The 14,471-nt window shown below is 38.7% G+C and overlaps 1 protein-coding gene across 1 annotated transcript; it reads left to right on the forward strand.

The window, feature by feature from the left end:
- Positions 1-1,414: 1,414 nt before the first annotated feature.
- Positions 1,415-12,401, forward strand: ANKS4B (ankyrin repeat and sterile alpha motif domain containing 4B). The gene is made up of 2 exons (XM_061208712.1): positions 1,415-1,583; positions 10,181-12,401. The coding sequence occupies exons 1-2, from the start codon at positions 1,420-1,422 to the stop codon at positions 11,271-11,273; spliced, it is 1,257 nt and encodes a 418-aa protein (XP_061064695.1). The 5' UTR covers positions 1,415-1,419; the 3' UTR covers positions 11,274-12,401.
- Positions 12,402-14,471: the final 2,070 nt, after the last annotated feature.

Consider the following 14,471-nt stretch of genomic DNA (forward strand, 5'->3'; position numbering starts at 1 on the left):
TGAATGAATAAAGAAAATGTGGTATATTAGTATAGTAGAAACTATTCAGAAATAAAAAGGAAGGAAATATTGTTACATGCTATAAAATGGATGAACCTTAAAAAATTATTTTAAGCTGAAAAAAAGCTAGACACAAAAGACTATACATTGTATGATTCCATTTATATGAAATGCCTACAAACAGCAAATCTGTAGAGACAGAAAGCAGATTAGTGGTTTCCTGGGGCTGGGAGTGGGAATGAGGATTGACTACAAATTAGCATGAGGGATATTTGGGGGGTTATGGATATGTTATAAAATTGGATTATGGTTGTTACCAAACAGAAGTTGGGTCTGCTCACCCTCAGTGCAGCAAAGCCAATCTACTGAAAATACAGCATTTATTGCAGGGTGCCAAGCAAGAAGAATGGGCAGCTTCTGCTCAAAAGACCCAAACTCACCAATGGCTTTCAGGGAAAAGTTTTTAAACACAGTGTGAGGGAGAGGGTCACAGGGTGTGTGATCAGCCTATCCACAATTGTCTTATTGGTTGATGGTGAGGTAACAGGGTGATATTTTGGGAATCTCAATCATCAACCTTCTGGTTCTAACTGGTCTGGGGTCTATGTGCTGGTGGTCAGCATGCAGTTAACTTTTTTCACCTGGTGAGGGTTTTAGTATCTGCAAAACAACTCAAGGATATGGTTCAGGATATTATCTATAGTCCTCGAGAAGGAACTAAAGGCCCTTGACTTTGTTTTATGGCTAAACTGTTATTATTTTGTTTTGCTTGATGGTTTTTCCTTTGTTTCTGTCTTTTCTCCCTTCTCTGATTAAATTTGCTCTTTAGAACTCGGAGAAGGCCTAGGAGGCTACAGCTTTTCTATAAACAAGAGGTGGGGGACTAGGTGAGGAGGGGGTCTGTCCCTGGGAAGGCCCCACAGGGTCCTGCTTGGTTTCATGGTGATACTTACAGAACTCTAAATTTAGTAATGATCATTGAATTGTACACTTAAAATGGGTGAATTTCATGGTTTGTGAATTATACCTCAATACAGCACTTTAAAAAATAGACCTCTCCAGGGAACTAGACTAGTTCTGAGTGGTTTTGAAATTATTTTCTACATTCTGTGCCTAGATGACCAATATTACATTCAGGACTTGTTAAAGGACAGAAGAAAAAAACAGTGCCTCAAAACATTCAAGATGAACACAGCAGTCTTGATATTCAATGTCATGGCCATTCCAGAAAGAAAAGGTCTAAGTTCAGTGCTGTGAACCTTTCTGGCTGCCTTCCATAGAGGGAGGTTGGAATGAGCTTTGCCCTGGGCTGACACTCTTCCTTGTCACTGATTAACAAGCTTCGTAGGAAGGCTGCTTCACTGACATCCTGCTCTGCCTGGAGAGTGATATTTGGTAAAGCTTCGGTAAGCAGAAAAAATGTCCACTCGCTACCACCAAGCTGCTAGTGATAGCTACCTGGAACTTCTGAAAGAGGCTACCAAGAGAGATCTGAATCTTTCTGATGAAGATGGCATGACTCCCACACTCCTGGCAGCCTACCACGGGAACCTGGAAGCCCTAGAAATAATCTGCAGCAGAGGGTAATTTCAACCTGATGGTTTTGATTGGAAACTGTTTATGGTAGGATTTTGCAGACAGCAGCAAGAGGCAGGGAAAAAGTGAAAATACTTTGCTTTCTTTCTAGTCTGTGTAAAAAATTGTCTTTTTAGAGAAAAGGAGAAAATTCCCCAGAGATGCTCTCTTTTCACTTTGAGAACTGGCACCATGTGTTGGCTGATCCTTTAAGAGCCACACACACAGAGATCCTGAACTCTAAGGCACTATTATTTGCCTTGGGGGAAGATATTTTAATTCTGTGTCTTTTTTATTTTTTTTTTTAAAGAATTTTATAATTTAAATTTATTTATTTATTTATGACTGTGTTGGGTCTTCGTTTCTGTGCGAGGGCTTTCTCTAGTTGCGGCAAGCGGGGGCCACTCTTCATCGCGGTGCGCGGGCCTCTCACCATCGCGGCCTCTCTTGTTGCGGAGCACAGGCTCCAGACGCGCAGGCTCAGTAGTTGTGGCTCACGGGCCTAGTTGCTCCGCGACATGTGGGATCTTCCCAGACCAGGGCTCGAACCCGTGTTCCCTGCATTGGCAGGCAGATTCTCAACCACTGCGCCACCAGGGAAGCCCTAATTCTGTGTCTCTAAAAACCTTTTCCATGACATGCAAATTCTTGGCTTTTTAAAAAGAGATTACTGATCTACTTGGTTTTAAGATGTCAGCCTTGATTGGAACAAATGATGTGTTTTTATTTTTTCATCTATGCCATTAAAATCTCACAGCCTTTTAAAAAAATATTCAATCCTAGTGCAAGCTCATGATTCTTAGGTGAAATTTCTGGCTTTATAAGCCATAAAAGGGACCTTCAGCCTGTCTTAACTTCATTACCTCTCTGGCTGTTAGATACATACATGTATACATACTCTCCCTGCAAATTCTGAAGCAGAAATTAGCTAGCACTTGTCTTCTGCTTGTTACTGGAGGGGCTAGGCAGTGTTGGCGACTATAACCCAAGAAGGCTAAAGAAAGAAAAAAAGAAAATGTGAGTAAAGGAGACAAGTGAATTTATTTCAATCCAATACATATTTATTTATACATATTTATACATATAGGTTTTTGTTTACAAAATTTGCTCAGGCTGTTGTACAGTGGTCAGAGAAAATGTTCTGGGGCTGGTTTAACAGTTGAGATGAGGAATAAACTGGACTAGGATAGTGTCAGTGGGAATCGAGAGATGTGGATGGATTTGAGTGGCAATTCTGATGTAGAATTGGTTATGATTGACTGGATGCTGGGGGGTGGAAGGAAAAGGAGGATCAAGGCCCCAGATTCTGGCTTTGACAGCTTGTGGTTGTTGGCACCCTTTATTGAAGTGAGGGGCACTTTAGGAAGTTAGAGGAACCAAAGCTGGAGAGAGTTCCTGAGTTGAAAACTGAATGAGGAAGTAAGTAGAGCTGGTGTACTCCATTCCTTTTGTTTAACTTCCGTTTCCCAGACACTGCCCTGTACCCCAACCCCTTTAGTCAGCCTTCTCCAGATGTAACACTGCATCATCTCTCCTCCTCTCCCAAACTTTCTCCACCTACTCGAAGTATACCACCTCTGCAGGAAGTGCAGATGTCAGTTACTTCACAACCAGTGAAAGCCCTTGTACTTTTGAGGTCCAATTTAAATGAGAATGCCTGGACGTTCTCTTTCTCTCTCTCTCTCCCCTTTGTACGCCTGAAACATTTTCTTATACAAATTGTTCTACTGGTCTTCATTTATCACAAAAGTAACATAAGCTAAGCCCAGAAAATTAAACCATATATATGCACACAAATTATAAAGAATAAAATGTCCCATAATGCCATATACATAGTGTGTATAAGTATATATATAGTGTATATAAATATATGTGCATATATGTATATATATTATGTATAAATAAATATGCATGTATATTTGTACACACACATGAAATAGTATACTAAGTAGACATTTTTTTGTGGTATGCAGCTTTTTTTTTTTTTGCTCCTCAATACATCATGAACATTTTTTTCCATGTCAGTATATATTCTTTTACAATTTAATTTTCAGGGACTTCTTAGTATTCTAGTTAATAAATATATTATATAAATACATTTCTAAGTCAATCTCTCTTTCAGACAAATAACTTGTTTCCCATAGTTTAAACAGTACTGTGATGATTATCCTTGTACGTAAATCTTTGCTCACATTTTCTTGAGAACAAATTCTACAAAGTGAAATTTCTGGATCAATTGGCATGTACACAATTTAAAGACTTTTTTGGTGTCTGTTGACAAATTGCCCTTCAGAAGGTGAGCACCCATTTTTGTCGTTATTATAGGTCCAGAATGATATATCAATGTGCCTTTAATGTTCTTTTCTTTGGTTACTGGTGAGGTTGAAAATTTTTTTATATTTAGTGGCCATAATAGTTCCACTTTTGTGAACTATGTATTTATAACCCTGTCCCACTTATATATCGGGGTCTTCAACATTTCTCATTGATTTATTAAAAAATGCTTTTAAAGTTAGAATATCAGTCTTTTGTCATTATATTTCCAAATATTTTCACAATTCATAATTCATATTTTTGACAGTGATATTTACTATAAATGAAAATATATTTAAGTATATATTTTATTTACTTAAGTCTGTCAATTTACTATATAATTCCAACTTTGAGGTCCTGCCTAAATATTGACAGATATTTTCTTTAGTACTTTTTTTAGTTTTAGTTTTTATTTTAAATAATTCATATATCATTTCTTTGATTTAAGATTTGGGGTTATGATCTGACTATGCCTTCTCCAAGTGGTTAGTCATTTGTCCCTAAACATTTTGTTATATAGTCCACCCTTTACCTATTTATTTGACATGGTAATTTCTCTCAGTGTAATGTCAAAATCCAGTCCATTGATTTATATTTATTAAAAACTGATTATGGGCATCAACATTTTAACCCTGATTTTTCTAGTCCTTCCTTCTCAACTCTTATCTTCTGGATCAATTCTAGTACATCCCAGATTTTGTTTCCTTCTCTCCAGAAGCATTTAAGATCTGTTAAGTTGGCCTGGTGTAGTCTTATAAAAATGTCTTGTAAGGGTTTTCATAGGTCACCTCCCATTTTCACCATAGCCAATCTTTAGGCGCTTGTGTGAAAACAAATTGCCCATTAAATTTAAGGGGGCTAAAAAGGGAAACCAATCAAAAATTGAATCAATTATTGAGGTCTATTGCAGTCTGATGATTTTAGTGTTTTCCTGCCGCTACCTGATTGAACCATGGATCATGTGGCAACCATTAATATCCAAACTCTGGCTTTGTTAAAACCTGTTTTTCTTTCTTTTTTAATTTTAAAGATGGAAAGCAACAATTACATGTATTATCCTACACTGGGAAGATGGCCTCAATAACACAAAATTTCATTTTGCCTTTAAAATGTGCATGACTTTTTTTTTTTAAGTTTTTTTTTTCATTTTCTAAAATGTAATGTTTTCTTCCTTAATGATTCTCAAAGGAATACAAACTTTTTGTAACATTTCATGTCATATTAGAAAATATACTTAATAAAGTAAAAATCACATGAATTCTCTCAGTCATTAACATTTGGGTGTATATCATTTCAGACGTTTCCCTTTGAGAACATGCACTTAAATGTACGTATGTTCAGCCCTTAAAAAGGCAATCACATTATACAAACTGTTCTGGAATCTTCTTCTAATTATTTAATAATACCTCATGGACCATTTGCACTTAAAAGTGGAGATGCATGCCATTATTTTTAATGGCTACATGGTATTCTGTTTTATGGTTTCATCATAATTTATTTAATCAATTGCTTGTTCATGACATTTACTTTGAATCCAGTTTTTGTATAATTTGGAATGAACATCCTTGATCATTCATCTTTGCACAAGGGTCTGATATTTCCTCAGGATAAATTCCTTAAGGCAGAATTATTGATTCAAAAGGGTGCCATGTTTTACAGGCTTTTGGCACATATTGTGCCGGGAAATTTGAACCACTTTATGCTTCCTCCAGCATTGTTCATTTCCTCGCACTCCTGCCAAAATTGAGTAGTATTATTCTTTTTATTTGTTGCCTATCTGATAGGCAAATAGATGGTGGTACATTGTTTTCACTTGCATTTATTTGATTACTAGTGAGTCTAGATATTCCTTCCTATGTAGAAAAACATTTCTTGAAAGAGTGATTTTTTTTCTGAGAACAACTCCAAAAATATCAAATCAACTTCAAAAGGAGAAACTGAAATGGGACAGATTCTCAGAGTAATTTAATATAAGCAAATTGCCTATTTTGTGACAATAATAGCAATCCAGCTTTAAAAATTATTGCCCAAATGTACTAATCTACAAAAGAGCAAGGGCAAAATATGATTACTTAAAATCTTTTCATTGAGTTTATCTTTTGGGAAAAAAAGGATAGGGAAAAAGTCAAATCAAAGTTTTATGAATTTAGCTTAAGGAAACAATATATTGAATAACATCAGTATTGGACTCAGATCATCAAATGAGTTTGTGACTATCTGGACAGGTATGTGTAATGGTTCTATCAAGAAATGTGAAGGATATCAGGGATTGAAAGACAAAGACTGATTTTAGAAGGACCCCCAACTTGTCAATAGTAAACATTTTGATTTAAGTTGTACATCAATTTGGAAAGTTGTCTGTAAACAGAATTTATTTCAAGTGGAAATAGCTTAAATGCACCAGGGAAACTCATGAATCAGCTTACTGACAGTTGCATCTTTAAATTTGGAATTTTGTGTTTCTTAAGAGAAGAATAGTCTTTGGGGTCACCTCAGGTTTTCTTCATGTTCTTCCTATCTTGAAGGACCATTTAAGATCCCTCAGGATGGGAAAATTCCACTATTTTATGACCTGAAGCATGTAGATTTAACCCAAACTTTTTAATACCTCTAACATCCTTACCACAGTTCACTCTTCTCAATAATTTCTCTTTTAACTTACCCAATCTAATTACAGGCAAATTTAATCCATATGTTTATGTTTACAGTAACGTCTTAGATGTTTTACGATCCCTCTTTTATGTCTTTTGAGTGTGGTGTTTGGTTAAAATAAATAAGAAGTGAAACTCCATCTTTGGGGGTGAGGTACTGTGCTCCCCTAAGATATACAACTATTTTAAGGTTGAAAGAGGTTTCCTTTGATCCAAGACAATTAAATCAGGAAAAAGGCTGTGCAACAGAACTGTGTTATTTAATATATTTGCTTTCCTTAGATTCAATTTTATTTTCTTTCCTTCCTCTTTGAACTTATTTCCCTTCCCCTATCTCTGGTCACACTGAAGTATACTCCTGGTGCCACAAATATGTAACATCACCTATATGTGCATCTGCTTACACTGTTCTCTCTGCTCAGAAGGAAGTTGCCAACTGCCAGCTTATGGCTGGATCTAGCCCACAAATATGTTTTATTTGGACTTCACTGTATTTTTCTCTTAAATTTGAGCCAACATTTAAAAATCAAAGAGCTTCACATGAAATTCTGGATTTCTGGCTTTGTTTGGAAAATGGAAACTCTGGCAATATTGTGTCTGCTTTTATTCAAGGTAGCAATCAGCCACAGCTGATCTATGTCTATTCTTTTAGATGGACCTTGCACTTAATTATGACTTTGTTGAAAGAACAAACCTGGCCCCATTAAGTTACTTACATTACATTCTTGGCTTCTTTAGGTTGAGTTTGAGACATCTGCTATGAGATATGGATGATATAAAGGACAAAAGACACAAAGGACAAAAGACACAGGTTTTGCCCTCTGAGACATATTATCTAGTTGCGGGGCAGGGCATATTTGACAATTTAAGACTTTAAGTGTTAAAAAGCCACAAGAGTCATTGCAGTGCTGCAGGAATTTACTAGATGGGTGTGAGAAAAAATAAATATATGAAATTAAGGATTTTGAGTTTAGAGACAAGGGAAATGGTAACAGGTAAAGTTTATTGAGTATTCACTATGTAGCAAGCACGTTTCTAATGCTATATGTATGTTGACTGATTCACATAATAGTTCTATGAGTAGGTAATATTATCCTAAATTTATAGATGAGGACACTGAATCCTAGAAAAGTTGAACTTGAGGCCTTACAGCGGGTAAAAGGGAAAAGCTGAGGTGAGTTAACATAAGACCATATTGTGTTGGAGACCAGTAGACTTGGAGGCAGGCCTGATCCAAGGTGTATTGCCCGTGTACTGGGGGGAAAATCAATTACGTGCTTGGAGTCTTATTTTACCCCTCTGATCATTATTCTTTTCTTCCTTCTCTAAGAGAAAGATTGTGCTTGGTGGTGGTGGTGGGGGCAGAGAATGTGTAAGTGCTTTGTAACCAAAAAGCATGAAGAAGCCAAGGATTCCCATGGAGGAATTACAAATCTGATTCACCAAATTATAGGACACTGGTTGGGTCACCTTAACTAGTACAGCTCTCAACCTGCAGTGAGCCTAACCTGGGGATCTTGTTAAACTTCAGTTTCTGATTCAGGAAGCCTGGGATGCGGTCCAAGATTCTGCAGTTCTAACAACTTGCAGGTGATGTTACCGCTGCTGCTGGTCCAGGGACCAGACTTTAAGTGGCAAGAAATAGAAGGGCCACAGTGCATTAACAGGCCAGTCGCAAGGGCATGGACCTTCTCTCCTGTTTCCACCTGCTACTTACCAGGAATGTTAAGAGGCCTTCTCAGGCTCTCTCTCCTGCCATCCCATGGGGCCAGCCTGGCCAAAGTTTACTGAGATCCTGATTTTGGAGTCTAGACTAGGGCAAAGGAAGATGCCCTTTAGTACCTGTATTATCAGAGCTCTCAACAGTGGCTTGGGGTCAGAGCCATAGTTAACAATAAGTTATTACTTTACTTTTCATTTGTGCCTGTTTGTAACTCAAGGCCTCACAGGAGAAGGGCAAGGGGTGGGGTTAGAGCCTGGGGCAGGATTCCAGTAGATATTCAGTCCTCAAATCTTTTTTATCTACCATGTACCTGATTCTGTGTCAGGCATGGGGTCCCTGGCCATAATGCTATCTAATAATGCCCCCAATTCTACCTTAAACCATTGCAGAACTACTCATAATTATGTGGAAATAAATTGAGGAATCAATAGACCCTTTGTACAAATATTAGTTGTATTAGACACTGTTTGCTTCCTGCCCAGTATCCATTCCTCTCTTCTTTCTTGCTGATGGGGAACCAGTTTTGTTCAGTTTTCATTTCCCTACCTGTGACTCAGAGGAGGGTAGCAGTGGTGTACTGGAACTGGAACTGAGCAAGTGGGCTCATTGCCCACTGTGCAATGGAAAGACCAAGGCAATGGTCTTTTGCAGAGAGAAAAGGCTTTATTGCAGGGTGGAAAACAAGAAGACAAGAGGCACTGCTTTAGATCTGGCTCCTTGACTGGCATTTGAATGGAGTATTTATCTTGGAAGTAGGGAATAAGACGGGGAGGGTGCTCAGAAATGATTGATGGAAAGTAAGTGTAAGTTTCAACGTAAGTTTCGAGAGTTCAAGGGTTCCCTGCACAGGCCAGACAGTCCTTCATGCCTCTTCATGGGTTGCATGTGCAATTTCAGAGGTGGAGGAGTCCAGTACGTAACATGCAGTGGATTTTCAGCCTGTGACATTCAAAGTGTGCTATCAGTCATTCTCGTCCCTCAATGCGCCTGTGTGATGCTCAGGCTCAGTTGGAGGAGCTGTCAGCAAGTTGTTTGCATATCTGTGGTTTCCCTGATACTCTGCGAAACAAGCTTGGTGTTCTCCATGTTACGATTTTTGTTTCTATCTTGTTTCTACCTTAGGGACCAAGATCCTTTAAGGTACAAGGTATAGTTTCAGAACCAGCTCTTACCAGCTCAGGAGAGATGACTGCTAAATTTTAGGAAGTTTGAATCAGATAAACAATCCATTATTAAAAATAAAATTATATAAACTTAAAATTTAATAAATTATATTAAAAAGGTAATACTCAAAACTTACTACTTTCTAATTATTTTACCACATTTTACTGTTATCTTTGCTCTTAAGATTACGCACATCTATTAAATATCTATGCGGTGGGAATAATTTATAATCAATTGACTGTGCATCTCTTCCAAATTCTGTGTCCAGTAATGTCACATTAGGAGCTTGAAATGTGCTACGGTGGTGTATTTACACCACAGAAATTGGCACATGCTATATAAATCAGAGCTTGATTTTTTTCCTGGGTGAGCTGGTTGTTAACATTTACCAGCACACCATGGGGTAATCCTATACAGGGGAAAAATCTAATTGATTTAAGATAAACAAGGTAGCTCTATTTCCTTTCCCTTAGGCACGTGGCCCAATTCTGGCCAATGAGACAGGAAAGTTGCTCATGTTGGGAGTTTCTTAGAAAGCTTTTCTTGCTTCTAACAAGGAGATACCGGGTAGATATGGGCTCTTTCTGTTTCTGGCCATGTGCTGTCTGGATGTGACATATGCGGACTTTCAGAAGTTATCTTGTAACAGTGTCAAGGCAGGATTAACATGCATTTTGTTCTTTTAGTTTTTATTTTTTAGACCTCAGGTTCAGAGAAAACAATTAGCATGTATTTTTTATATTTTCTCTTCTAGAGGGGATCCTGATAGATGTGACATCTGGGGAAATACTCCTTTACATTATGCAGCCTCCAATGGTCATGCCCACTGTGTCTCATTTCTGATCAACTTTGGTGCCAACATCTTTGCCCTGGACAACGATTTACAGTCTCCACTGGATGCTGCTGCCAGCAGAGAGCAGAATGAATGTGTTGGTCTCTTGGATAAGGCTGCCACTGCCCAGAACATCATGAACCCCAAGAAGGTCACCAGGCTGAAGGAGCAGGCTCAGAAGAATGCCAGGAGGCAGATCAAAGAGTGTGAGAGGCTCCAGGAGAAGCACCAAAATAAGATGGCCCGCACCTACAACAAGGAGGAATCTGGGACTCTTTCTTCTTCCAAGGGCACTTTCTCCAGGTCATCCCTTTCAAATGCTTCTGCTTCCAACACATTTGGGTCACTGTCTAAGGGCATTAAAGACACCTTTAAAATAAAGTTCAAGAAGAACAAAGACACAGCAGAGCCATTAGGGAAGGGGAGAACAAGTGGGCAGAAGAATGTGATGGAAGTGTTCAGAGAGGAGCAGGAGGAGGAGGAGGAGGAGGAAGATCACTTCTCAGGGGACTTCAGAGAGAAGCTCCAGTTCTCAGTAAAGGGGGACAGCTTTGTGCAACACGAATCCATTCTCAACCGTCCAGGTCTAGGAAATGTTGTTTTTAGAAGGGACAGAATATTGAGCCCTGAAGATATCTCAGACAGCAAGAGGGCGTTGGGGTTTAAAATGCCCAGTGAATTGCTTCAGAGACAAGGAGGAGCTGAGGCTGATGAAGAGGGAGCAGAAAACAACTGTGAAGATGATCTGCCTTGGGATGAGGATGAAGTGGAATGGGAGGAAGATGTGGGTGATGCTACTCCCCTGGAAGTGTTCTTGCAGTCCCACTACCTGGAAGAATTCCTTCCCATTTTCATGAGAGAGCAGATTGATCTGGAAGCTCTGCTGCTTTGCTCTGATGAGGACCTTCAGAGCATACACATGCAGCTGGGTCCCAGGAAGAAAGTCCTTAATGCCATAAACAGAAGGAAGCAGGTGCTACAACAGCCTGGGCAGTTGGTCGACACCAGCCTCTGATGGAGTGTTGGGTCAACTGGGTGAGTCTGCAGCAGTGGGGTGATGCTGTGGCCCACTGGAAACATTTCAGGCATTACCCACTCTCTACCCAATACCAGACTACTGGGTTTCTAGGGTTTTGGAGGTGTCCATCTAAGAGGCCCAAATTCTACTCTGAGAAATACTCTATACCTGTCCACATAAACCGCTAATGAGAAACTCAAGGAGACCTGGGAATAAGAAAATGGCATTTCTCTTCAATTATCTTTTTGATATTTTTGAATACAGAAAGGATGAAATGGATGACAGAGAAGGGAAAAAACTTTCTTCACTTTCCTAACTCTGGACTTAAAATTATAATCTCTCATCACATTAGCTGCTGCTTAATTTCTCATCCTCATAGTCTAGGGATTCTAACTCCAGTTCTGTCCTTAGCTCTATGACTTTACCTGTTGGTGGAGACTAAAGTTCCTCCATTGGCCTGTGGCATGATGCCCAACTTAAATGTGTCTAACCCTTCAACAGATGTTTACATGTTTACAAGTAATAGAAATGGGTCTATAGTACTCCTGCCTGGGAACAGAGAGAAGATGGCAGGTAGAGAGAGAGAAGAAAGAAACAGAATGTATGGTACCTGTATGGACTGAATTTTGTCCCTCCAAAATTCTTATGTTGAAACCGTAATCCCTAATGTGACTGTATTTGAAGATAAGACCTTTATTAAAGAGCTGATTAACGTTAAATGAGGTCATAAAGGTGAGGCCCTAATTCCATATGACTGTTGTCCTTTGAAGAGGTAGAGACACTGGAGATGTGCACACACACAGAATAGGCTATGTGAAGACACAGCAAGAAGACAGCCATCTGAAAGCCAAGAAGGAAAGCCTCAGGAGAAATCAAACCTTCTATCACCTTGATCTTGGACTTCCAGCCTCCAGAGCTATAAGAAAATAAATTTCTGTTGTTTAAGCCACCCAGTCTGTGGTATTTTGTTACAGCAGCCCTAGTAGACTAATACAGTGCTTAAGCAAGAGAGTCAGGGAGGAGAGAAAGAAGGATACAGAAAAGAACTCTGGCTTGTTAGATGATCTTTCCTAAGGGTAAGTGCCTCCTGAAATGTAAAAAAAAAGGAAAAAGAAATCTAGGTTCTTTGTAGGGAAAATTCAATTGTAAAAGTAAATTTTACATTTTATGCTTATTATATACATATCTTTTATTTACTGTCATCTATCACCATTTCTGCACGTCTGAATACATGTAGGTTCTACAATATAAATTGTCAACACTAATACTGCTGCTGATGTTATTTAAATGGAAATCCCAAATTTAAGTTGAAACCCTACTTGAATAGCTAAGCTTCACTGGATTTTTATAGCCAGCCTCGCATTAAATGGAATTCACCATTGATTATGTGTATAATATAGAAAAAGCTTCAGCATGCTTCCTGATTCACAGCTGTCTGTGTTACTTTAAGAGGCACAATGGAGGATACAGATGCTTAAATCTGATGAACAATTGGCACATTCTTCCTCAATGAATGGATCGAAAAGGTTGTCAGTCATTGAATAAATATGTTACACTAGGGGATGATTATGTTTACAAATACTGCATTTCATTGTTCTGGAATAAACTGCAGTTGTACATGAAATAATGTACATGAAAGCAGTAGTCACATAGAAGGCACTCAGAAAAAGTTTGTAGTGTCTCAGTCTTTCTCTATTAGTATGTCCTTATTGTAGATGCCAGGATCCTCTCTCCAAGTATCCCCCAGAATCTGCCTGATGAGACACTCATTGCTAGGATATAGGAGAAGTATAAGCCACTAGGAAAGTACTACTGTTAACAAAAAGGATGCTTTCCAGCAGTGCTTTGTACATCATTGTCAGAGGTAAAAATAATATAGAAAGCCTGACAATGTATTCTAGCAAATGAGAGGTGGCATAAAGAATTTTGAGCTGGCAAGCAGCATTGCTACTTGGAAGATGATTGATTGATAGAATAGTAAATGGAAAGGTACTCTTAGGGAAAATAAGAAAAGACAGGCCAGCAAAAATGTTACTGGAATTCAGCATTATAGGATTTAGTCCTGCTTCATGGGGTTTGTTTATTTCTAGTTGGAATTTGTCCATGTTGCCCTACTGGAGGGGTAGCAATTTGCTCAGAAATATGGGAAGGGGATGTTTGCCCAGCAGGACTGGAAGTTCTCACCAGGACCATCCATCCCATTGGACTTTATGTCAGTTCTGTGATGAGATAAAGGGATATGAATTTGAAGAACACCTCAAGCGAGTACGTGTTCTGTGGTTTTTAAAACCTCACATAAAACTTCCTTAACATTGCTGGATTAAAAAGGAGAGAGCAAACATAATCCCTTTATATAATAACAGTGAATAACATAAAACACAGTGAGGCCAGAATGGGTTGTTAGAAGGTGTTTTGTTTTTTTTTTCCAATAGTTGCATTTTATTTTTATTAAGGTATCCCAGCTTATAGACTCCATAGGCTCATCTACCATTCTCTGAATAACTCCTGTTCCATTTAAAGGGTAAATACTATATTGATGATTATTGCAAAGACTGGCTTAAAGTGTATGAACCAAACAGAATTACCTTTGGTCTTACATATCAAGGAGCAAAGGAGGCAAATTAAACGGTTCCAGCTCCTGGGAATTCTCCTATGCCCACTTCCCTAGCAGAGAAGCTAGGTTCTGCCCTACTACAATGTAAGCTCCTTTAGGACAGGGAATTTGCTCTGTCCTGTATTCACTGATATATCCCTTGTACCAAGTGCCAATCCATCACACAGCAGGTATTCAATAAGTATTGCTGAACAACAGAATGTGATGCCTAGGCTGATAGGCGGGATGCAGATTACTCTCGTCTGTTGATTCCTATGATTCTGACTGACTTCAGTGGTTCACACGGCATTTGAGGTGGGTGGGCAATGTGAAATGGAAAAGAGTAACTTTGAAAGGCAAAAAACTTCTTATTGCAAAACTACTCTCGATCCATTTCCTGCCCTAACTCTAATATAGTTGGAGAGAGTCATCTGTGCTCTTTGGTGTGAGGACTATTTCTTTTCTGTTAGCAGCCTAGCATGAGTTATTGTAGGGACTCTTATGAATGAAAGAAGAAATCTATGAATAAATTAAGGTGCTTTTGATAATCTCATCATCACACACCCTTCTCTACACATCCTTAGAGTTGTGACCATTAAGAT

The sequence above is a fragment of the Eubalaena glacialis genome, chromosome 13 (assembly GCF_028564815.1).
Source record: "Eubalaena glacialis isolate mEubGla1 chromosome 13, mEubGla1.1.hap2.+ XY, whole genome shotgun sequence".
Classification (NCBI taxonomy): Eukaryota; Metazoa; Chordata; class Mammalia; order Artiodactyla; family Balaenidae; genus Eubalaena; species Eubalaena glacialis.